General features: G+C 35.5%; 1 protein-coding gene across 3 annotated transcripts in view; it reads right to left on the reverse strand.

Moving 5' to 3' along the window:
- KDM4C (lysine demethylase 4C) overlaps positions 1-26,817 on the reverse strand; it is a 251,603-nt gene that overhangs the window by 19,235 nt on the left and 205,551 nt on the right. For all 3 annotated transcript variants that reach the window (XM_071425053.1, XM_071425054.1, XM_071425055.1), the window contains 2 exons: positions 13,826-14,011; positions 6,368-6,538 (listed from right to left, as the gene is read on the reverse strand). In XM_071425053.1, coding sequence (XP_071281154.1) covers positions 6,368-6,538; positions 13,826-14,011 — 357 coding nt within the window. The remainder of the gene's footprint in view (positions 1-6,367; positions 6,539-13,825; positions 14,012-26,817) is intronic.

The raw sequence follows: 26,817 nt of genomic DNA on the forward strand, positions 1-26,817 counted from the left end.
TCACAGTTTCAAATCCCTTTGAGGGATATCTTGGGCAGGAAGGATCATAAAAGGAAGTCCATGATAAGTCAGTAAGTCCATGATAAAAGCAGACAGAACTGGCAGCTTTACACACACAGTGTATAGACTGCATGTGTATACAGTAGAGTGCATATATAATAGAGTGGGTCATGTGATATTAAAACTTTTATTTCATAATTTTGCAGGATATAAGGTGAGTATTTGTTGCCTGGAATAGTAGAGGATTGCAACAAAATCCTCATGTAAAATAGTTGTGGGTTATTTCATTAACAGATTCTTAAACTACATTGCTATCACACTGACAGGTTTCTCTTAAGATACTAGTAACTAAAATGTGTGGCTTTTTCTGTTTTTTTTTTTTTTATCAAAGAAAGCAAGGAATAACAATTTTAGATGCTGTAAAATCTATGTGCACACGGTAAGAATTTGTAGCCTTTGTAATAATTTCAGTAAAGTAGTTTGGTTGTCAGAGTTCTCAAGAGCCCTGTTCCTCTCTCTCCTAGAGTGGCAAATTTAAAGTATTGATAGACAAAGAAAGACAGAGTTTAATCTCCTCCTTTTCTCTTCATACTGAGGGCTTTCTTGGGTCCACTGCTGCAGGAAAGTACTTGAAGTAAGTATCAACAAAATTCTGTTAAGGATTCAAGTATCACTGCTGGTACGTTAAAAAATTGACTGCTTGGTGGTGCTTTCTTCATGCTTGATTTTTTTCTCAAGATAAGGTGGCATCCACTTAAAAAGAACTGGCAGGCCAAAAAAAAAAAATCAAGGAAAATGTTGGATGGAGCAATGTGACACATGTTAAAAGGAACTGAAATTATCTCTGAACAGAGAGATCTAGCTGGAGCTCAGGAAAGAAAGGAGAGTTTATCACCTTAACAAGAAAGAGGCAGCCAGCTCAGGAGAACTACAAGGATGCTGTGAGGTTATGCAACAAGAAAATTAGAAGGGCCAAAGCCCAGCTAGAATGTCTACTGCCATGAAAGACAATGAAAAATGTTTCTGTAAACATTCACACCAAAAGGAAAGCTAAAATGATTCTCCATCCTTAACTGGATGCTGTGGGAAAACATAATGACAAAGAATGAGGAAAAAGCTGAGGTACTTAACCACTTTCTTTGCTTCAGTCTTTAATACCAGTTGTTCTGTGAGAACCAGTCCCTTGAGCTTGAAGATGGGTAGGCAGCAGAATGAAGCCCCAACAATCCAACAGGAAATGGTCAGCAACCTACTACACCACTCAGACACACACAAATCTATGGGACTGGGTGGGATCCATCCAGAGGTACTGAGGGAGCTGGTGGAAGAGCTTGCTGAGCCACGTTGCATCATCTACCAGCAGTTCAGGCTAACTTGGGAGGTCCCATTGAATGGAGGCTGACAAATGTTACACCCATCTTCAAGGTGGATCAAAATGTGAAATCAGGGAACTACAGGCCTGTCAGACTGAGTGCCAGGGAAAGTGGCACCTTCCCTCAGTGCCAAGGAAAGTCATGGAGCAGATCATCCCAAGTGTCATGAAACAGCATGTGCAGTACAATGACACAATGAGGCTCAGCCAGCAGGGATTTGTGAAAGGTAGGTGCTGCTCCATCAACAGGATCTCCTTCCGTAACAGGGTGACATGCTTAGTAGATAAGGAAAAGCGGATGTATCTTGTCTGCCTGGACTTTCATAAAGCTTTTAATGGCATTTTACGCAACATTCCCCTGGAGAAACTGTTTCTGTGGTTTGGGCAGGCACATTGGTCACAGAGTAAAAAACCTTCTGCAAGTCTGGGCTTAAAGTAGTAGTGGGTGTAATTACATCAGCTGGGAGCTGGTGGTCAGTGGTGGTCCCCAGGGTGCAGTACTAGGGGCAGTTCTGTTCAATAATTTCATTGATGAACTGGACAACAGGATCAAATGAATGGTCAGTCATTTTATGTGATTGCAAAACACCAAGTTGGGTGGGAGTGTTGATCTGCTGAAGGAAAGATTCTGTGATTGTGTAAGGCTCTGCACTGGGATCTGGAATCTGGACAGGCTGGATTGATGGGCCAAGGCCAGTGGTGTGAGGTTCAACCACAGTTAAGTGCTGGGTCCTGCCCTTGAGTCACAGCAATCCCAGACAGCATTCCAGGTTTGCAGAACGTCAATGGCATCCTGGCCTGTACCAGCAATAGTGTGGCCAGGAGGACCAGGACATGGATTGTCCCCCTGTACTCAGCACTGGTGAGGCCACACCTCAAATCCTGTGCTCAGTTTTGGGCCCCTTTCTCCAAGACTGACATTGAGGTGCTGGAGTGTGTGCAGAGAATTGCAACGGATCTGGTGAAGGACCTGGAGTACAAGTCCTGTGAGGACTGGGTGAGGAAGCTGGGGGTGTTTAGCCTGGAAAAAAGAAGGCTCAGGGATGACCTTATTACTCTCTACAACTGCCTAAAAGGAGGCTATAGGCCAGGTGCCATTTGGTCTCTTGTCCTAGGCAACAAGTGCTGCCTTGTGAAATGTGATCTGAGATCTGAGAAAATGGCCTCAGGTTGCCCTAGTGAAGGTTTAGATTGGAAATGAGGAAAAATTTCATCAAAAGAGTTATCAAGCACTGGAACTGGCTGCCCTGGTTGCCGTCAAAAGACATGAAGAGATGGCACTTACGGGCATGGTTTAGCGGTGGCCTTGGCAGTATTAGGTTAATGGTTGAACTCAGTGATTTTAAAAGTTTTTTCTTACCTATATGATTCTGTGAAAATTAATTTCCCATTCCTGCTTTTGACAGCTGTAATCTGAATGCCTTAACCAGAACTAATACATATTTTTTTTAAGAGGATGCTTTCTGGATTTTATCAGAACCTCAGAAAATTGCTAAATTGTGGTTCTGCAAAAAATCCTCATGAACTCCTGAATACAGGATCAATTGTTCTTCCAAACACACCTAATTTCATCAACACTTAATATGCTCTTGCTTTTAAGGAATAATTACAGCAACATTCCATAAGCTACCGTGTTAAAACAATGTTATTTGATTTATAGATTTTAGTAAGTAAATTCACTCTGGGCTGTGGACATGACTACCCACAGTGCAACTTCACCTTCTCAATGGATAACACCAACATTTATACACTTGCAAGTAAACTAAAACACAGTGTGGTTATGTCATGGCAGCAATTACACTCCTTTTTGTTCACCTAGTTTTCTAGATAACCACCAGATGAATCCATGATATCGAAGAATTCTCTGTAAACTCATCACTGAAGGACCAGGGCACTTAAGAGGGCAATAGCCTAGAAGGACATTTGCTGCTTCAGGAGATGTGTGCTCAGCTCTCCTGTAATTAGACCTCTCAATAGACATGCTTCACTCCGCAATTATTTTTTTTATTCCTTGCAATCAATATAACATGGTGGTATCCATCTCCCCCCAAACATGGATACTGCTAAGCCTCCCTGTTCTTTTGTGATTTTAGTAAGGTAACATGGGAACAACTTCATCCAAATCTTACACATATATGTATATAAAGCATATTGGCAGCCACAATATATACAGAAACAAATAAATCTTCTGGCTATATACCAAGAGTAATAACTTCTAGCAAAATTCGATGATATGCCAGTGCCATAGCCATTAGGTATCAAAACAAGAAACAAAAACCAAAACAAACAAAAACAAACAAACAAAAGAACAAAACAAAACAAACAAACAAACAAAAAATGAAGGAATTGTGCAATACCCTCCCCTAAATGATGAGACCAAAGAACTCATGATTATCCTGATGCATAATCTGTGAACTGACATCTGGCCTACTGGTCAGAACAGTAATGTTCTTGGAGCTGTGCTAGGGGCTGTTTGACAAGTTAGGGAGCATTAATACTTCAAGTGGCAAGTGGCACACATAAATGCTGTCTGTTGGTATCAGTTACTCAGGGCTGCAGTATATGCACTCCCTAGTTGTGTCCATGCATCATTAAACTAACCACGAAAGCTGTCATCTCATGTCCTTTAAGATATCATGTACTGTCCCCCTTACTGAAGTCTTGCCATGAATTACAGGAGGGATTTGTCCTGCTGTTGCTTCCAGGAGTATCCATATACTTCTTTACACCTCTAACACCTTCTGGGTTGAAGGAAAACAGGTTGGTTAGCATACTGGACAGCTAACTCATAGGTTTAAACCCTGTAATTGAGGAGTAATTAGTCTAAGAAATCAGGTATAACAGCCAAGAAATAAATAATGTTGAAATTAAAAAATCTAAATATGTGTCTACAGTTAAAACACTTAATAACTTCCCACCTCATATATTTAGTAAATGCTAACACAAACCAAGAGAAATACACATGAGAAGAGATCAGTGTATACCCTGATTTGGTTGTTATTGAATGCAAAGAGAGTTTCATGAAGCTTCAAGACTGAACTTTTGCTGCTCCCTATCTTCCTCCTAAAAAATAAATCACTGTGTCTGAACATTGGAATTCTGGTTTATTGTGAGCTGAGCTGAAATTATGTAGTGGATTCAGCACATCCTGGAAGAGCAAAAAGCTCCTGCTATCTTTGTGAGCAGTGAAAACAGATTAGAAAAATAAGTTCTTCAACAGGCAGCAACATTTCTTTTACACCAGATCTGATGAACAAGTCTTCCCAGCAGGACTAACACCTGATATGCACATTGCATGGATTAGTAAGTTTTAGTCTGAGAAGAAGAAAAGAACCACTTTTTTCAGCAGTTCCAGTAACTGCTGCAGGTATATTATCTAATGAAAATACAAGAACATTTCTCTAAGAAATGTGAAATTCGTTTGGTGTTTCCATCAAACAATTATATGTTGTTCATCCACTATCTGTGAAGCACTGAGGCATATCCAGACCTGATTAAATTTATTCTTAGCTCCAGATCAGACTTCCCCACTAGGACAACAAGAAGCTCTTCACCTTTGCCTTACCAGATCCTTGATGCAGCAGGCATTTACAGAAGGGGCTTCTAATAACAACATAGCCACATTTACTTGGTATCTTGATCATCCTAAATCAGAATGTCATGATTGTTGATCATTAACAGAGACTTTTGCAATGTTTCGCATTAAAGGACAAATTTTCAAAGATGTGTAAGAGAGATTTGGTGACTGACTTCTATTCAGACCACTGGGACGAGAACAGCTCAATTTCCAATCTAAAATGCATCCTCTCAAATACCATATTTTTAAAAGATGCCAGACTTTTCAATAACTAAGAAGCTTCTAAGAACAACAGTATCATTTCTACTGATACATGTCAGTTAATGCTCCTTTCAGGAAAATACTAGGTCTGCAAAAAGCAGAAGAGCTCAAAGACTTTCACAGGAGAAAAATGTGGAGTGCTCCTAGGAGTTGTATCCCTTGAGCTGCAAAGCCAGCATTCTTTGGCGCTGCTCTGTAAGCCAGGCTCTTCCCCACTACATACTGAACAGGACTAAGTGAAAAGTGGTCTTGCAACAAACAGCACTTTTGCCTACCAGTGGTCCCTGGAGGCTTTTACTTCTGGAAGTTAGTAGGAAGTACACCAAAAGTCCTAGCTTAGCATATAAAAGACTCAAGAGCATCATGAAGGTAAATGAGTATTAGAGTCACATTATGAGAAAGATGTCAAAGGGCACTTGATGAACACCACAAAGCTTAACATCCAATGTATTCATTGCAAACATGGAGGGAAACAGAATCTTTCTCCAGCTGCAAATTTTGCTCATATGTGCCAAGTGCACAATGTGGTTTTCAACAGTTACGAGAGCCATGGTAGTTCATGTAAGTGCATAAGGGAAATCAAAATCTCAGTTGCCTTTTGAAAATGTAATACACTATAGTACACATAAATAAACTACTATCTCTTCCCTAATGATTTTTATCATTACTAATGTAATCTCACAAACTAAATATCAGGAAGTGTAAACAAGCTGTTAAAACAGATTCTGAAGAACTGTTCTTCAGAAGCTGTTCTTTACAGCAGAAGTTTTCTATTCTGCAAGGAATTTTTACAGGTTATCTCTAAGTGACAGAGAAGGATATATGGAATTCCCTCTTTCATATTCTTAATTAAATACATATTTCTTATTTAATTAAAAGATTTTCTAAGATTATTCTTGATTCATTTGGTCAAATGGCAAAGACTAGAACAACCAAAGCTTGGAAGCCCATTAGAAAATAATAATTCTCAGCAGTTAAAGCAACAAACATGAACTAAATATTAAGATGTTATGTTCTCAAAGTCATAGGAATTAATTAAAGAGATTCCAACTCTCTAATTTAAAAAAGAAAAATAATCAAATACCACAAAAATCCACCCCAAAACAAAAAATCAAGAAAACAAATGAGAATGAATAGGAATCTGAGAAAGTACTTACTACAATGTCTTCAGGAAAAGTATCCAGACTGAAGGAGCCATCATCAAACATGACTTCATAGAAAATCTGAGACGTCACTCCTATGACTCTGCAACTATAGTATCGTGTATTTCTATGTTTCGTGATGACTGTCTGCCCAACTGTAATGGCTTTCCCACATACTTTAGCTCTCTTGAAAAAAAAGAAGAATTTAAAAGAAAAAATAAATTTAAGATACCAGCTTATTCATAAAAAAATTATCAGTGTAAAAACAGGGTTGATAACTGCTGAGCACTCAAGATAAAAACTTCAAATTAAATTAATTTAATTCAATCATGTTAACATAATTTCTTTTACTTACAAAATTTCTCCACTTTGTGGGAAAACAAATGACATCTGAAGAATGTTACATCAAAGCATACTTCTGCAACTGATCTTAAAACTATTCTGCATTCCATCAATAACATATAATTAGAAAAAAATTGCTAGTTTTGTTTGCAGGGTAATTTGTAGAATTTTTCTGAAGACATAAGGTGTGATGAACCAAGAGTATGGTTGTGATTTTTTTAAAATTATGAGATTTTGAAGTATTGGATTCCTGTATGATTCCACATAGTAGAATGAAATTTTGCCCAGTGAGATGCAATAACTAAATGCATATCCAGCTCTTGCCAGAGCTGTCTACAGCAGTGTATGTGAGAAACTTCTTAATCCACATTGTGCAGAGTTTTTGCTGTAAAGCTTCAAACAGCACTGATCATTCTTCATCAGTTATATGCATAGTATATCAGTAACAATATTTTTTTTTCATTTTTCACTTACAAATCTCCAGTGCTAATTATATAAATCAGAAGACTAGCAGGGTTTTTAAATTATGCAAAAATTCTACATCAATAACTAATTGACAGATTCTATAACTATAAAAACAATGGAACTTTGTAGGAAGGCAATCACTTGGAAGCTCACACCGTATAGTCAACTGTTAACATCTCAGCTCCCAACTACTGTATCCCTTTGAACCTTCCACTTTAAAAGCAACCTTCTTTACCAGGAAATATAAAATCAGTATCTTCTCATCCAAGTAACACAGAAGGCACTTCTTTCTCATAAGCTGAACTACTCAGTATCGAACAAAGGTCCATTGTTTTTATGCAAAGGGGAGCTATTGTGAGTTTGGCTACACCTAAAGAGTTGAAGATTTCTAGTTATGTAAGAAGCATGTGCACTGGAATACCTATATTTTATTAGAAATGTTTATATAAACTGTAAAAGAATACTTTTATACACAGTCCACACTGAAGTAATCATCAAATTTCCTAGCACTGCTTTTGAAACCTTCAAAGGCAGTAAATTTTTCAGTCAATATAATAGTCTTAAAACTGCCTTATGAGAATCTGGAAAATCTACAGCTGTTGGATTTTTATCAGTAGAATTGAAGAGAATAAAGAACAGCATCAATTCTTTTAGTTAGATTTTGAGTATTAGCAGTAAAGTGAATGCTTTGGAGTAAGAGGAAAAACCCACCCTAAACTTGAAGACTTCTGTTTTTCTGCTGACTTCTTGTCACTATTGGGCTTCCTTCTTGGATCTATTTATGGGATTTATAATTTTTAAACCTCTCTGCTCCTGAAAACTAAGGGCATAGCAAGTACAAGTATTCTGTGCCACTTCTGTAGGCTGAACAACATCGTTACAAAGACAAGTACACCTCAGGAGCAGAATAAGAAAGGATCTAACTGAGACATTAGGAACAGGATTGGGAGTTTTAAATGGAATTGATTCAGAAATACTGATGAACAAGCTGGCCACTGCAGCAGATGGCCTAGCAGAATTGAAGCAGCCCTTACAGTCATCTCTATTGGCATTAGGAACTAGCCAATGGCAGATTTCAAAAGTACTGCCAAAGTGGGAGAAGGCAGGGGACCAAGACCACAAGTTAATAGTAGAAGCACTTAGTACAGTTCAAGATAATGTATCTTTAGCTTTCAGTTGTATACTGAAGCACAGTTATGGATGCAGGCAACAGCAGCTCTGAACATACAGGAAGGGGGTGATACTATTAATGGTCAAGATGTGTGTTTTGACACTGAACAGAGTATTTGCCACTTAGAGATTCATCCAGTCACTGATCAGAAAACTGTGCTGGTATATACTGATAAAGGGTGTGTGTGCTTGAGAACTGCTTGTGCTATTGTAAAAATTGGTAACAATGATGCTATTTTGCCTAGTAGAAATCACTCTAATTTTTGTATTTGTAATTTTGTTAAGATTATCAGGTTTGATGTTTTGTATTTGGCCCCAGTGACATCCCAACAACTGATTAAAAACAATTACACAATGTATCACAGACCATCACCTACTCCTATTGAAATGGACCTCACACTGGTAAAACAACTACCTATTAGAGACCATGAAGAAAATCCAAAAAAGCAGAGAGAAAACCTTAATTAGTATCCAACATGATATATAAGAAATAACCAGAATTCTGCAAAAAAATAAAACAAAATGCAGATCATCACTGGTGGGATGTAATCTCTGGGTGGTCACCAACTGCAAATGGGATCTTCAATAAATTGTGTCACCCCATTGTAGTTTTATTAATATTAGCTGGAGTAAGTTTAGGATTATCCTTTATATTATTTATATATATATATATATATATATATATATACACACACACACACACACACTATACACCTGTGTGTCAGGGCTCTGCCTGTCACAGACATTTGTAGGATTTAGCTGAAGTCACCTTAGATAGTAAAACTCAATGATGTTCCTAAAGCATTTCCAAGCGCACCTAGAAATAATGTTCTCAGCATACTCACAAATTATTTAACCATTGTATGTATAATAAAATTATTTCTTCCTCAATTTAACTGTCTATAGATAGACTAAGTATAAAAATTAACTACATAAATAGCAATTGATTGATATTATCATAGGAGCAATAAAATATCCATAAGCATGTTTTATCCAATCTTGAAACATATGTAAACATACATGTTAATTTATCTTTCAATTTTTTATTTTACTATATTTGGCTTTTGGTGGGGGCAGAGGTGGATCAGAGACTAGAGACTATTAATTTATTTATTTCTATGAGATAATAGAAAAAGTATTCTACTACAGAAACCCAAAGAGAGTTTAAATCTTCTCCAAAAGAAGATGTAACTCTTCAGAGAAGATGGAGGGCAAATTACAATATTTCAAGAGACAACGCAGATTGACTTAATGATAAAATTTTCAGAGAAGGAATGCCATTTCTCATTAGAAAAAGTAATAAAACCCAAAAATGCATTCTAGCTCAAGGAGATTATTTTTTAGTATGTTATCTTCATAGGATTCTTAATTTACTTCTCAGAAAAACATATTCACAAGTACAATCTGTAATTGATTGCATGGCCCAGAAAACATTTCCTGACAGAAAATCTTAACAATTTATTGACGTTAAGAATGCAATTTTTTGATCAGAAAGGACAGCTGTTATATAAAGGAGTCTATCAGATTAGAGAAACAGCTGTGGTAGTTATCAGATTATTGAGAAAGCTGTAGTTTAAAAGCATGATTTTCTTTAATGGTATCAAAGCCAAGAATAAACTAAGGTAGTGGCAGAAATACAGAAAACAACCAGATACAAAGAAAGATAATCTCCCCTTCTGTGTGCAGACTTCAAAATTTAAAAGGGAAAATTACTTTCTCCTTCATTTTCTATATGGCAGGGAACAAAAGCCTTAAATACATAAATTATGTCAATATGAATTCATAGTAACATCATGAAGTAGATACCTGATGTACATCTAAATACCTAGAAACTTTCTCAGGCTACAGTTTTTAATGGAGGATCCTAAAAGATCTGAGACTTATTCCATACCGGAACCTAAATCTCATGTCTCGTTTACTCCTTGGAATTCCAATTTCAGCATAGAAATTATTCATGACATTTCAAAAATAATCTAGCTCATGATTTTTGAATAACATGTCCTTTTGAAGGCGTGGCTTAGTGTTTCTGAGATGTTTGGGGGCTGACAGTAGTTAGCAGACAGTGACAAAACAATGACACTCCATCACTAAGGTATTCAACAGAAAAAGGATCTACAGCTTTCACTGGACAGCATCCCTTCATTCCCTGTTTGCTACAGAGGTTAACAACTGGCTGACAATAGTAGAAAATAATTTTAAGTAGCTCCAAAACCAGCAAGAGCAGGTATTTGCATCTCTTGTCTTTGCCTCTTCTAAACATTGTTATTCTCGAAAATGTTACTGGGGCTGTCTAGATAGCCCCTTTTGTTCAGAGTTTCCAAAGGAAATAGCTGGAAGTATAGGTGTGTCTCCAGCTGGCTTCCTCTGATCTGCAGGGCTTATATGGATCTTTTGGGGTTGGGTTTATTTTTTTTCAGTTAGAACAGTTGCATTCACCTTCTTTTTCTCACTTTTTTGTGTATGAATGAGTTCTTTTAATCAAAACAAATCCATCTGCAGCACCTATTCTCAACTGTACTTCCACATGTTCTTGCAGTTTTGATGACAGAAATGTGTGAGGGATATGCTTCATGCTCAGAAACAAGCACAGTCAAGGAGAAAAAAAGGAAAAAAAAAATCCAAACCACAACCTCTAAGTACCAAATCACAGAGCCGTCCTTGCATATTGACAGTCCAATTTACATAAAAAATAACATAGGCAATGACAGCAAGCACCCAAAACACTTCATATAGAAAAACTGTTCTGCTAGCAAATTTTTGTGTTATTTCTAAAGCTATACCTTCAGCAAATATAAGAGGTAGGCTTAGTTTTGAGTCTATGAACATGGAAAAATACTTCTGGAAAGTCATATAAACATTTAAAAACTCCAGTTCTGATTTACTTCATTTGGCAGCGTCAGATGAATTCAAGGATTATTGTTTTCCCTTTTGATTTTCTCTTTGAGGATTTTTCTTCAGAAGACCCCACCAGTGTTTTCAATGACTGACAACAAAAAGGCACTCTAAAATACTGAAGACAATACAGAACCTGATCCCCAGTGAAAAAGGCTTATGAATGTATGTTGAAAAATTTTGCTTGAGTTCACAGTCATAAATAAGTTGGATGCATATTCTACATCCTCACTACAATATGCCCTTGCTCGGGGTGAAGAGATCCGCTAGTAATAGTAATAATACACATTTATCTGTTTAGGTAGGCCTTTTTTGTTGAAAACCCTCATTCATTCACATATAAAATACCACTATAGGTATATGCCACAATTTTTCCTAGTGCCCAGAAGTCATACTTTGATTGTTGAGTTTTTGGATTTTTTGTTCATTTTTTTTTTTTATTTTAAACTTGAAGAAAGCAGCAAACACCAAGTTAGTAGACAAAGGTAGTCACTGAGCATTTAGATACAATATTTAGAGTCTATATTAATAAAAAATCAGACCATTTTAAATTTTTTCCTTGAAATAGGAGAAATAATAGTGTCCTTGCTTTATGAACAATGTTTTCTGCTCAATACCAGAGAGATTTTTTTTCATACTGACAAGATAATCTATTTGACTCCTGTAAAAATTTGCTAAGTGAGTATAATATTTCAGTCTGCATCATTTCCTGTTCTGCTTCTAAGCAAGGAAACTGAAACAACAGGCAAAAAAAAAAGTTGATTAGAAGTAAGATACATTGCTATGCCTAATGGTGAAGAGCAATGTTATTTCTGCATGAAGGAACAGCTAAAAGCTAAGAAAAGCATAACAAGAGAAGCAATGGTGAGAAAACTTCTGAAGGCTTAAAGACATGATTAGATTAATTATCCAAAAGATAGAGTATAAACCCAAGCATTTAAAAACATATGGCAATCTCCTTTGTCTGAGGAGTAAGATAAGAATTTTACAGAAAAACATTCTTTAACAAAATATCTGCTCTTTCCAAATTTTGGCCCAATTGGAAACACAAAAGCATAACTTTTATTTCTCTTCTGCAAACCTGACTTTTAGCTGAGCCAGCGGGGGGAAAAAAGGGTAATAATAGTGAATCTTTTCAAAAAAGTTAGTGCTGAGTTTCATGAAAGGATGTAATAGTCTAATTCCAAAACACTTTCTATGTCCTTCACACAATCTCCTAAACAATAGCCATACAAAATCCTGTTTTTTTCCATAGTTGATGGGGTTTCTTTTCTTCTAAACTACCTAATATAGGTCAAGAAAATCACTAAGAAAGCATGGAATTTACGGGACTGATGCAAATCCCACTACCTAGATTATAAAGACTTGTCTCAAAAATATACTAGAAAACATTTGAGAAATGTTGGCCCTATTTTTACTGGCCATGAATTTAATCTAGTAATTTTCAACCAATTTTTTTTTTTTCAAAAACCCCAAGTACAGTATCTTAAGTTGCCTGTACAGATAGAAGTTTAAGTTTGTTTGTTTTTCAAACCAAACTCATTTTCTTGGGAAACTTTTGCAAGAAATTAAAACCACATTAAGTGTGCTGGTTTAATGTGTTCATTTTGGAAAACAAAAGTATTATAAAAAATAACAATTCTATGGAAATTTTAAACAGGGATGAACAATATGTATCCCTTTTAAAAATGTCACCTGAAGCTTGAATACTCAGGACTGGTTACTCTAGTTGGGAGGCATTATAATTTAGTACACTTGGAAGAAATCCTACCCTTCAGTAGTCTTATTAAGTCTTGTCATTAAGACCAATGATTCACTGACAAGCTCTTGAGAGACCAACATCTATGATACAGACATTACCTGGGTTTATGCCTTTCATTTCTAATGCATAGAGAAGAAAAAAAAATTGCAACTTGACTAGCTTTCCAAGCTTTTTCCTTACTAAGACTATGTTAAATCCTTCTGGTATGCTAGGAAGCAAAATACAGCTTTAAAAGCCCAAGCTGAATAGTGTAAGTTCTCTCTTAACTGAGATACTAACCATTTATTCAAGTAAAAGACACTAAACTAATTCTCGATTGTGTCTCATCTAAAATTAAAGGCTCTTCCTCAGCACATAATAGAAATAAAAAGGCAGTCATAACATGAATTTTCATGGCGTGCCAGTGTTACTTTGCCAGATGACAGAATAATTATAATTGAATATTTTCAAGAGACTCTTTGGCTGCAGAACAAAGATTTTATATATACACCACATCCATTATCTCACAAGATCTGTGAGTATTCGCAAGATATTGTGATCTGGGTATTTATAATACACTTCAGGTTAACAAAACAGAGAACTCAGAGATTTGTTCTAGCTGTCAAAACAATATACTCAACAAGGACTTTAAATTAAAAAACATGTTAGGCATATCAGGTATAACTTCTGCCAGGTAACAGCATAACGAAAAACCTTCAAGCTGTAAAAGATTGCTATGCATGAAAGTATGATAGATAGAATTATGATAATACTTAGTGTGGATTTTCTCCTCCATTTTCTCTGGAAACATACTTTAATTCTGCAATTCCATTTTTTAACAAATAAGAAAATGTATTTCTTACCACATTTTGGTTGATCTTGTGCCTGAAACATGTGATGTAGACAACATATGGCCAGTCATCAGGTTCCATCAGCACTCCTGCAGCATGGGCACAGGTAACATGGAAGGATGCTGGGCAGCGTCCATATGAACACTGAATGCAGGCACCAGAGATTTTCTTAACTCTGTGCCTGCAGAAGATACATTTCTGTAGGAGCAAAATAAACAGAATATTTTCTGAATTACTCCAACTTCAATGACTCCGGCAAGTAACTCAAAGGCCAAAAAATTATTGGTGATCAAATGAATACATTTTTTATCTTGCAATATACACAGTGAAAGGAACAGGAATTACTAATTACAAGGCAACTTAGTAATATAATTAATATATAGCATTTTTGCCTTTTTATCTAAATGTGTTCCAATGCTACAGCAAGAAAGCACAGAGCTAGATAGACAGATAGATATTTAAAAGTTTAATTTTAAATTCCATACTCTGAAAATTAACCTACTCCTCCTAAAATTCATAAATCAAAAACCCTTTACATTATTTGACTAAAAACAACAACAAAACTCAAAAATAAAGATAATAGGTCCAACTGAAATGTCAGGCTAAACAGGACTTCCACGTATCATTTGACTTAACTCCCCACTATGAAGCTAGACTAAATATATATGTTTTGTAAAATGGCTAATCTAACACATTCAGCAAACAGTTTCTACAACATCCTCAGATAGCCTGTTACAGAGGATAAATTGCTTCTAAGTTAGAGACATTTTCTTTATTTCAAGCCCTTGAGTAATTCTACAGCTGAAGGCTGTTCCTAAGACCATTTTTATTTTTTATCCTGGTTTTCATTGGTTGAGTATTTAACATAATGTCAATACAGTAGGCTGTATTTCCTCATGTCATATATTCAAACATCATGTCAACAGCCTTACTGGTATCAAGACACACTGGGGTTTTTTTCCCTTTTGTCAAAAAGAAGACCACATCAAAACAATGTCACTATTGTGTAAGTGGCACAAGTAGTGAGCCAATAGGAAAAGAAGACAAAGGGATATAAGCTACATGAACTAAGTCTGACTAGTAAGTTCTAATATACTAAAAAAGGCAGTACAAGACGAACTGTACCTTGCCACCACAAGGCATTAACAAGCATACTAGGTAGAATAATTACTTCAGTAACTTCTATGGACAACTGTTTTGTATCACATATGAAAATTATCCTCTGATATCTATCATCGTGGCTAACAAAAATACAAATGCTATTGATGTTCATGAAATTATCTCAGCTATTATAAACACACATTTTATGCAATGACACAAAACAATAAATTCAATAAAACATACTCAGAATATTGCTTACTTCCATTTCTTCTAAATTTGCTGCCCACCAAATTGCTAAATACACTCATTTGCCTATGTTGAGAACATAAGTAAAAATAATTTTGGGGTGTTTTTACTGCATGATTAGTAATTCAAAGTGTTTACTGTTAACTCACATCTAATTCTTATTCAGAGGTGACCAAAGAACTTATTCTCCATTGTTTCTTGATTTTCATATTCTGCATAAAACCGTAAGAAATTTTATTGTATAATTCAGCACTTAAATAGTTTCAATGGCGTCTGGCATGCAGTTTGTGACAGAAATAATACTTTTGGTAAGGGCTAGCCCTGTCAAGCTCACTGGTTCTAGTTCCTGTATTACTCTGAATGTGAACTCTTCAAATTCGGCCCCCATCTTCACCCTTTGAAAGTGAACTGCCTGCATGGCTTTGCACAAGCAGAAATTAAGAGTAGTGCCTCTGAACTTAGGGAAAAATTTTAGCTATCACTCACTAAAAGGACCTGAATTCAGCTCTACTGTAGCACCACTGGGTTTAAAGACTAGTAAGAGGTAAAGACGATTTGCCATTAAAAGAAATGTTTCAGAAATTTCGATCATGGGCTAACATCTTGTTGTGTGTTTGTATTCATGTGCAAATGAGATCATTTTCAGGTAGGTGGAGTAACTGTTTTCCAAGGGAGCTTAGAGATTTCTTTTATATATATGTATTCAGAACCTAGTAAGTGGAAATTCCAGATAGAAAATACAACTGAAATCTAGTATGTGTAGTACCTAGATACTGAGTTCATATAAATAACAGAAGTCCTCTTGTATGCTTTTTCATACAGATATACACAAAGTCAACAATCAGATTAATGGAAGAAGAAAAACCAAAGCACTTATGAATATTAAAAAACCCCAAAACAAAGAAAAAAACAACCAACCACAACCACAAACAATCACACAACCAAGCAAAAAAACCCCATGAACAAGACCGCACACAAAAAAATTCCATATGTGTTCTGAAATAAACACCCTGAAAATGCAGTTCAAACAAAATGCAGAGAATGAGAAAAAGGAATAAAGTACAGCTCAGCTAGTGTTAACCAAAAAACTGTAACAGTAGAGCAGGAAATGCTGGTCCCCTTAAATTACTGGCTGCATATGCACAAGGGAGCAAATATGTAAACGTTAAACTGTGGTTGTAAGTTTCTCCTGTATCTTAGTGAAGTATTATAAAACCTTGGGAAATGCAAAAATCCAAAACTACACTATGTGAGTAAAGCTTCAACTCCATATACATACAACTGCTCTTCTAAATTAATATTTTAAAGTTTACTACTTTGCAGAAGAAGAAAAGCTGCAAAAAATAAGAGCAATATTACACAAGTCAGTAAGAAATGCTGAAAGGGAAGCTGGAAATGTAGTCAGGAAAACTGACATCTATGCAACAAATTAAATGACATAGCCATAGCCAATCCTCAGAAATTAGAGTAAAACTTCATCCCTCCCTGTAAGAGAACTTAATAAGAACATGTCTAATGAACTGGCATAGTATGAGAAAACATTTCTCACAATGCTTTTCAGAGTTTCAGCTTGAAAGTACTGAAAATAGTTATTAAAATACAAAATAATTATTAAAAAACAAGCTGTCCAATTACTATTGACTATATTCTTATTTCAGTCATGTTGGTGTAATTTTGATGAAGAGTAAAGTTGCTTCAAATTAACTCATATAAAAGGAACACTGCTTGGTCATAAGTATTTCTGTGAATGCAGACCAAAGTTTGCATGATGAAAGTGAAAAAATTCCCATTTTAACATGCAATAAATCTATCTCACTGGCAATACAAGCAAGGTAATTGTTATATCAGTTAACTCCAAACCCACATTAATCTTTTGTGCTACACTCATATACTCTTCAGATATCAAAAGGATTAAATCATGGATATGAACAGATGGAAAAATGTTACTGTACCTGTAGGAAAATAAAAAAATACCTCCCTGTGCTTAAAGAATACCAGAAGAACTAAGAAAACCATTCTTCTTTCAAGAATGCAGGAAATAAATTTGCAAATAAAGAAATATGTTTCTTGTTTTATGTAAGATGCTGTGTTCTTTTTACAAGCATGATACTGAGGGTGATGCAGATATATCTCAGCTTTACAATGACTCTCAAACTGAGTCACGAATTTTTAAAAGTACACATAAAAGTCCAGTGTTCAAGCAAAACTACATCTTGCATAACTTTATTATGACAACATGGCCCCCCCATCCAGATGTAAGAGAAAAAGCCCCTTCATATCTGAAACTATACATTGAATACTCAATCCACATTAATTGATAAATAAAATCAAAACACATAAACCAAAAGTAGAGCAAGCTATAAAAAATCTGTTTTGCATAGATTTTGGAATATCAGCTGAACTACATACCGAATTGTTTATTAGCTATAAGTAGTAAACTGTACAAAAATGTACAAAAAATAAAGAATTACAACAATCCCACTGAAAGTGACCAAAGGAAAAAGACAACAGAATCTCAAGAGAAGAAAGGGAACTACTGGCTGTGAAGACTGAGGTTTCACTCTCCCCCCAGCTCTTCCTGAATTCTGACTTCCATAAGTTTGTAATATGAAGGAATCATATAGAATAGAACCAATCCCAAACTATTCCTGCAAATCAAAAGGTCTAAACACTTCTCTCTCAGGGCTAACCTTGTATTTAGGTATGTAAGTTTGCTACTTTTGAAATGAACAAACTTGACATACCACGAACACATTTTCTAAAATACAATAATGCAAATTCAATGCCCAAATGACAGTTTTTCAGTAGCTTGAAACTACAGCTGTTCCTACCAGCTAAAGCAATTCCAGACAGCTAGGAAGATTGTAATTTTGATTTAATGATTGCTAGATATTAGTGCAAAGCAGAGACTGAGGAGCAATCTCAATCAGAGATCCAGACGCAAAATGAATTGGAGAATAAATAAAATTGTTTATATAACTGGATATTTAAAAATATAGGACAGAACAATCTACTGCAATTTTCTAGATTGTGAAATGACCTCTTTTTGCCCCCCAAAAGAAAAATATTCTGCTGCAAATGAATTTCATCATCACGTAATAGCTCTTTAATGTTAATAGTCTGCAAATCTATAAACAGAATGGATTTTAAAGAACAAGCTTGAGGAAACCGGATGTCAGCATTTTGCAAAAGACAGCCCACTGGTAACTTTTATAATAATTTTTATGCATCCTTATTTAAAGATTTAGAAATTGCTTCCTTCAAAAAGAGTGGTATTTGCAAATAAAATTCCAGTCCCTAAAAGGATCATGAATTAATCACAGTAGCAGTGTTTTCTGATGGAAGGATTTATGAAAATAAGCACAAGCTAAGGTCACAGCAAAAAGCCAGGGATGGATTTTAGGAAACAATTTTGAGTACTAATTTCTCCCCAAAATTATCTCTATGTCTTGGCAATCAAAATTACTTACATGAAGGAGTTCACTGTAGTAAAGCATTAAATACTACAAAAAGAAGCTATTTCAAGAGAGCCTCAAAAAATTACTAGATTTTCAAATATTACTAAAAATCATTCCATAGAGTTCTGCTACTGCTGGTGCTGCTGCAGATGGTTAGTAACTACTAGTCAGTAACTGATTTGTATATTCTCACCCTCTTTTATATATTTGCTGGCTTTCTGCCTTCTATGTATCATTTGAAATACTAAGACACTACTGAAAAATTTAGAAAATTAATGAAAAATTACCTCTTTTTTTCTATAATGTCTGTTTTATCATATCTTCATTTTATAATAAGCCTACTTTGCTTCAGAATTTATACTACCAGACAAGCAAAAATTGCTACTATGTATAACCACACCCTAGATCTGAAAAGTCAGCCCTACTGTAAGCAATACTACCCATAGATACGCATAGATTTTTAACAGAGCAAAGATTTTACAGAGAATATTGGCAGAAGGAGGTTCACAAGCTTATCAGCTGTTATAACCCGAGACTTACAATATAAAATGCACAGTGAAACTAATCTTTTCCTTCTCCATTCCAAAGCCAGAACATGGAATAAAAGTGACAAAGATTACAGCAAGGGTTGGCAGCAAGGTACTGGCACAAAGATTTGTTAACGATGCGTAGCACAGTCAGAAGATGAATACGATGAAGACATTTGACACATTATCTGCAGATCAGTGAGCACATGTTGTCTGCACAACTATCTTTTAGAATACAAAGTCAGCACTTAATTTTGGCAGAGAGCATGGTATGTTTCTATGGAAACAAACTCATTACTGTTTTTACATTTTATGTTTCCCTTTATTCCTAATTAATTTAAACCAAGATGAGTGTTGGAACTATGAAACTGACAGCATCAGAACATGTGAAGAAAGAGTTTGTTACAAGATATATTCTACTTCATCGTTCAGCATGTTCAGACAGTTATATAAAATTAACTAGGAATGTTGTTATAGAAAGTAACAAGAGACTATTTTGCATCCCTCTGGTATTTCAAACATAACAACCAGTACCTCAGGGGGAAAAGCCCTAGAGCTTGTAGAAAGCGATTTGTGATTTCTTACTATTCAGTAAGTCTGCCTATAGTATGGGGCTATGGCAAATTAAAGATGGCAGACATTATCTAGATGTAGGCAAAATTCTTTTAGTTGTAAATTTCAGCAGAGAAGTAAACATAACACTTATGCATCAGCAGCAATTAGAGACAGTAATCCTATTCTCTAGTAACTCTGTGATAATGTTGTTTTGGGTCTACTCTCAATGAATGAACTTATAAGTTGTTTAATTTTGAAGTAAACATGAAAAGATGTTGAAATCGAGACAGATACACACGATTCAAAATACAATTTTAACAGCTGATAAAAAACTACCAGGACTTCCCAACACATATAAATACAGTATTCATCAATTATTTCAACCAAACCGTTAAGATAATAATAGTTTTTAATTAACAGGAGAGGGAAGACAAAAATATAGTGCAGAGGTGAGAAAAATCTGGTTTCTTCTGAAGCATAGATTGTGTGACTGAAAGTCATTAAACAGCAGGTTAAAAGAGAAAGAAAAAGAATCAAAGAAAACAAAACACTTGGTGAAGAAGTACTTATTTTGAAAGTACATGAAAGGGTTTGTGCTTCTGTGATACATTAGGCAGTCTCAGTACCTGGTAAAACAAGTGTTGTGAGGCAAAAAGTAAGAAATAAAAGGCCCTGTTAGAGCTTCAGCTGTGGTCTCACAATCACCATATCTATGGCTATGCCATATCTTGAGAAATAAACTGCTGTATATTTATTTTCAGTATTCCTGAAGTTCTCAAATTCATAACAACATTCCAACACCAAGCACTGCCATTAAGTCCCTACTTTTTTTCAGGATAGAGCAGTACCATTAGCACTCTACACTGTCAGAGATACTCTGAAAGTACTTGAGATGTCTCCAATCCTACCCCAGAGATCTACTGATGAAAATACCATATAAACATACCTCTATTATCTCCTCAGTTTTATTTACAAGTACTAAACAGAAAACATTCAATCACCAACACCTTCTTTAAAAAGAAGAATCCCTATATACATAGGGAATATTCTGCTAGCACGTATTCACTGAACACAAAAATAAATGCCTCTTTCTTCCAGATTCATATACATCAGGTGACACTGAAAATTTAGTCATCCAAACTCTTCTTTTATTCGCTTCATACACACCCGCTCTCAGAAATAGTAATATGTGACTATGAACCCAAAGTTTATAAGGAGCCTCTCAAGATTTTATCTTAATTGTAGTTTTTACGTAGTCATGTATTTTTTGCACACATTTTTATTAGAGACAAATCAAATATTTTTTCCAGGCAATGTTTCTTCCTCTGTAGGTTTAAAATGTTGCAGATCTTGAGGGCTTTTTTCCTCATGATTTTCACCCTTTTATCCTCCAGATTGTACTATAACACACTCACAGGATTAAAAAGATTTTTTTAGAAGCACTGTGCCTGTATTCAGGGCACCTTTCAGGCATCCTGAAATGAACAAATGAACAAGAAATGATTGATGCTAGTAGTATTGGAAGGGCAAAATTTCAAGAAGATTAATACAGGAGGTTGGAAAGAATCTCCTTTTCTTTATTCTTCAGGAAGAAAACCTTTTTATTAAAACTTTCCTTCCGATTTGCATAGACTAGTTTGAATAGATTCACCATTTACACTAAGGCTAAAATATCTGACAAGCTGTGAAATGCCATTTAGGCTGAAAAGGTGATGAGGCATCATTTCACTGCCTCACTGCTGCAGCCTCCAGGCATCCCCACTATTATAATTTAACTGCACTTTTTCCAGCTGATTCCTATAGGCATTATTGGAATTTAAGGCAATGGTCAAGTCCAGGTTTTTTTCTGCACTATAGTCATTCAGTCACACACTTCTAAACCCCACTGTGTGGCAGAGAGACAAAACAACTGTGCAAAACAAGGGAAAAAACATTCCAAGTAATAATGGAGGTTGGTGGGGAGCTCCAGAGCTCATGTAGAACAACACTGACAAGGCAGACCTAAATCAGGTTACATAAGGCCCATCCAGCTGACTTCTGCACATCTACAAAGACAAAGTTCCCTGAACCTTGCTGGGCACCTGTTCAAGTGTTCAGTTATCACCTTTCATAATAAAAAAATCTTTTCCCAACACTGGAATTTACCATGTTCTGATTTGTGTTATTTGCCTCTCAAGCTACCACCACGCACCTCCAACAAGCATCCCTCTCCCTCTTGCCTGTATCCTCTGACTAACTCAGTATAAGCAGCAGTGAAATCTTTGCAATAAGGTGTCTCTTTTCCAGGTTGAACACACCCAGTTTCTTCAGTCCCTCTGTACACATGATGTGCTCCAGACCCGACCATCACAGTGACCTTTCATTGGACTTGTTCCCATATGTCAATAAAAGGCGGACCAGGTACTGTCTTAACAAAAGTCAAATAAAAGGGAAGGATGGATCAATACCCTGGGCCTCATAGCTGCGCTATTATAAATCATGGCCTGGATGCAGTCTGTCCCCTGCTGCAAGGGCACACTGTTGATTCATGCTTAACTTCTCCATCATGATCCTCACTGGTTTTCCTGCAAAGTCAATCAAGCTAAATTCCAGTGGCAAACTTTGTATTATTCAATTTCAAAAGCAACAGATTCCACATAAAATAGATCATGGCTACACAAAGTATTTAGAGAAGACATCTAGAATTTGCCAACTCAGAAGAGTCTTTAACAGACAATGAATCCAGAACTTTAAGAGCCTGTATGGCCATTTCAGGCTCCCATTCTTCATGAGCTGCCATTTAATACAAAGCATTGCTCTGAGTAACATCCTTATTTATACATAGTACAGAAATCAGCACTGTTTCTACATCCTTTATTTTTTAATAATTGCATTATGGTATTTCATATAAACACATCCAAAACCACAGAAATTTGCCATTCTAGTAAGATAGCAATTTAAATTAGACCTCCAAGATGCAGCATTGAAAGGATTATATTCTTTCAATATAAAATATCCCAAAATATCCCAATAGAATACCCCAAAAAGAATTTATGAAATGAAGAAATGCAATATCCCAAATAGCAATATCCCAAAAAGAATTTATGAAATGAAGAAATGCAAAGACAGTTTCTATCAAAAAAAGTTACCACCATCTAATAAACTATCCTTTTGAGAATGGCAAGTCAGTATGGTAATATCCATAAACTAAAAATGTATTTCCACACAGACATCAAAAAACACCAGTAATACTAAAGAGACAATCGTACAGAATTTAAGATACACAAGTTTCAATGCTCAGAAACAAGAATCTTTGTCAGGCTCAAAAAGAAACCTCTGATGACAATAAAAGCACACATATCAAAACTCCTTCTATCTACTAGCATGACAGTAATGTGCTGCTTTGCAACTTAAAAGATTAGAAGACAGGAATGGACTTCAGTATATGTCCTCTGGGCGAGAAGGGGTCACGGCCAATTATGTAGGTGAATGCACTTTGCCTCTGGGAAGGAAAATATTGTGCTTGTGAAGCACACTGAATGAGGCCACAGCTGTCTGTCAAGTTGCTCTCTGTTGAAGGGAAGCTGCTGTGGACAGACTACACTTACAGACAATTAGAGTAAGTAAAAACATTTAGTGTACTTATGTTACTGGCCATGAAATACCTGTCATCTCTACAGTAAATCAAGCAAATGTGAGTAGTGCAATTTCAAGGGACTAAAAATAGCATATAAACAACCAAATAAGTCAAAATTTGGAACAGAGGGCTATTTCAGAGTTACAGCTGTATGGGGTATTTTTTGTTTGGTGTGGGCTTCTTTTATTCATTCTTGTTGTTTGGGTTTTTTTTGCTTGAGGAGGGGTCAAGGCACACATAAGTTTAACATGTACTGTATCACAGAAAGTTTACTTTTCAGCCATAAAAAGCTTTCTTTATGAGCTATGACTCCATAGCTCACAAAGAAAATATTATTTCTGAAGCTTTTACCCAAAAGTTAAAACCTGTTTTTCAGCGGAGTTGATGTTAACATTATACCTAACCAGAAAATTTGAACAGACAAAAGTGATAAGGCAGCACTGAAAATGTATATTTTTAAGACATATTAAAATGGATTAAGTATAAGAAGTTTATAAAAATTCTACAATCTAAAATGAATCAGTTGTAGTATCTCAGAAATAGAAAGCTATTTCTAAATGTTTCCTTCATTTCTAAGTTCTGTACTAACTTCACTAGGTAAATATTCAGAGAATCAGATGCAGAAGAGGGAGTCTTGCCTTAGTAGAGTATTTAGCCATTATAAAAATTCAACAAATCATTGTTCTCTCTAGACTGAAACATATTAGTTGTTAATATACTTACTGGTAAAAATAATTATTGGCAGAAATGCAGAACCCATTGTATTTAAAATGGTTTTCACCCCTCCATCTTTAATTTTTTCCCTGTTACTTTCCTCAAGAGAATAAAATAAATAAAAGAACAGTATGATATCTTTATTGTGGACATGTAAGCAAATTACCTTTTGGTTAAGAAAGTATCGTATACTTTCTTTGGTTAAGAAAGTATCATCCTTCTTGCATAAACCCAAAAGTATGTGGATGTCAGCATAGCTGCAAAGCATTCCAAGTTTGCCATGGAAACAACATTCTTATTTCAAAATATTACAACTGTTCACTGCAGACTATTGGCATGAAAGCTCCCAATCCAAGCTCATTGACAGCTTCTGGAGTGGACAGATGAAGCATGGAAAATATTTTAAATTGGTTCATTTATCTTGCTCAGACATGGGAAGAGATGGAGAATTTTCCATGTTTATAGAAAAAAATTCAGAGAGAGAGGGAGAGAGAAAGGGTAGAAGAGGGGAAGGGGGGAAAGGCAGGGGTAAAACTCAGTGAAAAGGTGGAGGAAAGGAAGGAAAAAAAGGTAGGAGGATAAAAGAAGGGTAAAAGAAGAAGGGGGATAAAGTGATGGGAAAGAGAAGAAAGGGGGAAAGTGAGGAAATGGGGAAAGAAAGCACCTTTTTATATAAATTATTACCAATTAAGCCAAATTTCACACACAATGCATTTTTTGTTCATTAGAAAATATGCATCCCAACACTAGCCAAACTAGCAGATGTTTTTAACTGGTTTTGATTTTATCTCCATTTTTCTGAGAATCAACACTGGGTTTTATTACTGCATCAAACACAACCAGATTTAAATTATTTTTGTCCTAAATACTCAGACTATAAATATTTTTCAAACATGCTTCAAAAACTCCACCATACACATCCAAGTTAAAGAATACAATAGATTAAATACATATTTATTTAATACAGTGCCTTATTGCCATGGATGATATTGGAGCCCAAGACATTATAAGGGAAATGGCTTAAAGGACAGATTAATGTTCCAATGTCTCCTAAGACTATGATTCTGACAAATTCAGACAAAGATGGGCTTCCTTCTCCTGCTTTGAACTTGGATCACTCTTATGGTTACACCTAGAAATGCAGTACTGTATGAAACCCCTAGGAAAATCAAAAATACCTGGTATGTACATGTCAAACTTCAGTGAGAAGCTCACAGGGAATCACACCGCAAATAATGAAGGGCATGGAAATTTATGTACTAACATAGATTTCTTTTATATCAGAATAATGAAAAAACTTTACAAGGGTCTGAATTACTTTCTGCAGTATCGGTTCTAATTCCTTATATAAAGAGGCTTTGAATACTATTTATTTGAATGTATCAAATCATTCAAATGTATTTCTCATTCTAAAAGTAAATAGAAAAGTGAAACAATGCAGTTCTAAGATAACCTGAAAAAATGAATATGCGTCTTGGGTATTTCCAACAGGGATACCCCCTATGGATAACATTTGATTATATTTTGTACTGCTATTTCCTGTACACAACTCAAATTTTGCTTCATATATAAACATGTATGTCTCATGTTTATATTTGTAATTTATTCAGTATGTCTTGTCCTTTAACTAGCTTTTCAGATGCAGTGATTAGGTTTGAAGGAAGTTACACTTTTCCTCATATCTTTATCTTCAATGTTTTTCATTCTACTATTTCCCTGCTCGGGGAAATACTTCGTATCCTTGATGGACATGGAATTAATTTCTTCAGTGTGAGTATTTAGCAATGACTGTTATTGAAGGGCAAGCTGGTCTTTCTTCCACCGTGACGCCCAGTCTAATAAAACTGTTTTACAGAAAGATAATTTTTATAAGCTGATTACCTGTCCAGTGTGTTTACTGACTCATCTATTTGGCCTAACTGGACCCATTTAGTATGCAAACTATTTTGTTAGATTTTAAAATAGCCATTTTTGCATCTTTGCCATCTGGCTGCACACTTTTATTTCCCAAAAAGCATAATCCATTTACCACTGCAAACAGAACTTCATTAAATTAATAAGTACTAACTAGACTGGTCCACTGGCCCAGTTGTCCAATCTGGAGAGCTTCTCTCCTTCTGCATTTGTATCACAAACATTTTCATAAATGCAGGACTCATTCATGGGGAAAGAAACTTCTAAGTACAGATCTAATTTTAAAGGCAATTTTTAAAAATTCCCTACCAAAGGCTATCAGCAAAAATATGTAGAAAAGTGTGAAAGCACAGTATTTCAAAAATCACAGAACAGGAAGAACACGTAGCATATAGCCTGACTTTTGACACCTCTTTTCTAAACTTCTTTTTGACTAGTTAGACTTCTGGAAGACATCTTTCTCTCCACACAGTGCAACCAACTTCTTTGTTAATGGACCACTAAAAGATGCCTCATTGTGTCTTAATGGCATAATACATTACAGAAGTCAGGTGATGGAAGGAATTACACCTCTCAATCTGAACACATGTCATATAAAAAGTAATAGCTGATATTTCCAGAAAGAAATACAACAATTTGCAAACATAGCCCTGCCAAATAATTGGTGAACTTTTGAAAACTTGTCTATCATAGAAAATATTTTCTATCACTTGTCCAAAATTCAGCTAAACCCTTTAATAAACTAGAGTCTGACTGGAACAATGAATACAGATTTTAACATGCCATTCATTTGTCTAAGCAACTTGATAAAATTTTAGAGCAGACATGTATGATATTTCCAGGCACAACTTACTTGTTCAGCTCCTAAATAAC

The sequence above is a fragment of the Agelaius tricolor genome, unplaced genomic scaffold, assembly GCF_023055355.1.
Source record: "Agelaius tricolor isolate 1412-34295 unplaced genomic scaffold, bAgeTri1.0.p SCAF_4, whole genome shotgun sequence".
NCBI classification, from domain to species: Eukaryota; Metazoa; Chordata; class Aves; order Passeriformes; family Icteridae; genus Agelaius; species Agelaius tricolor.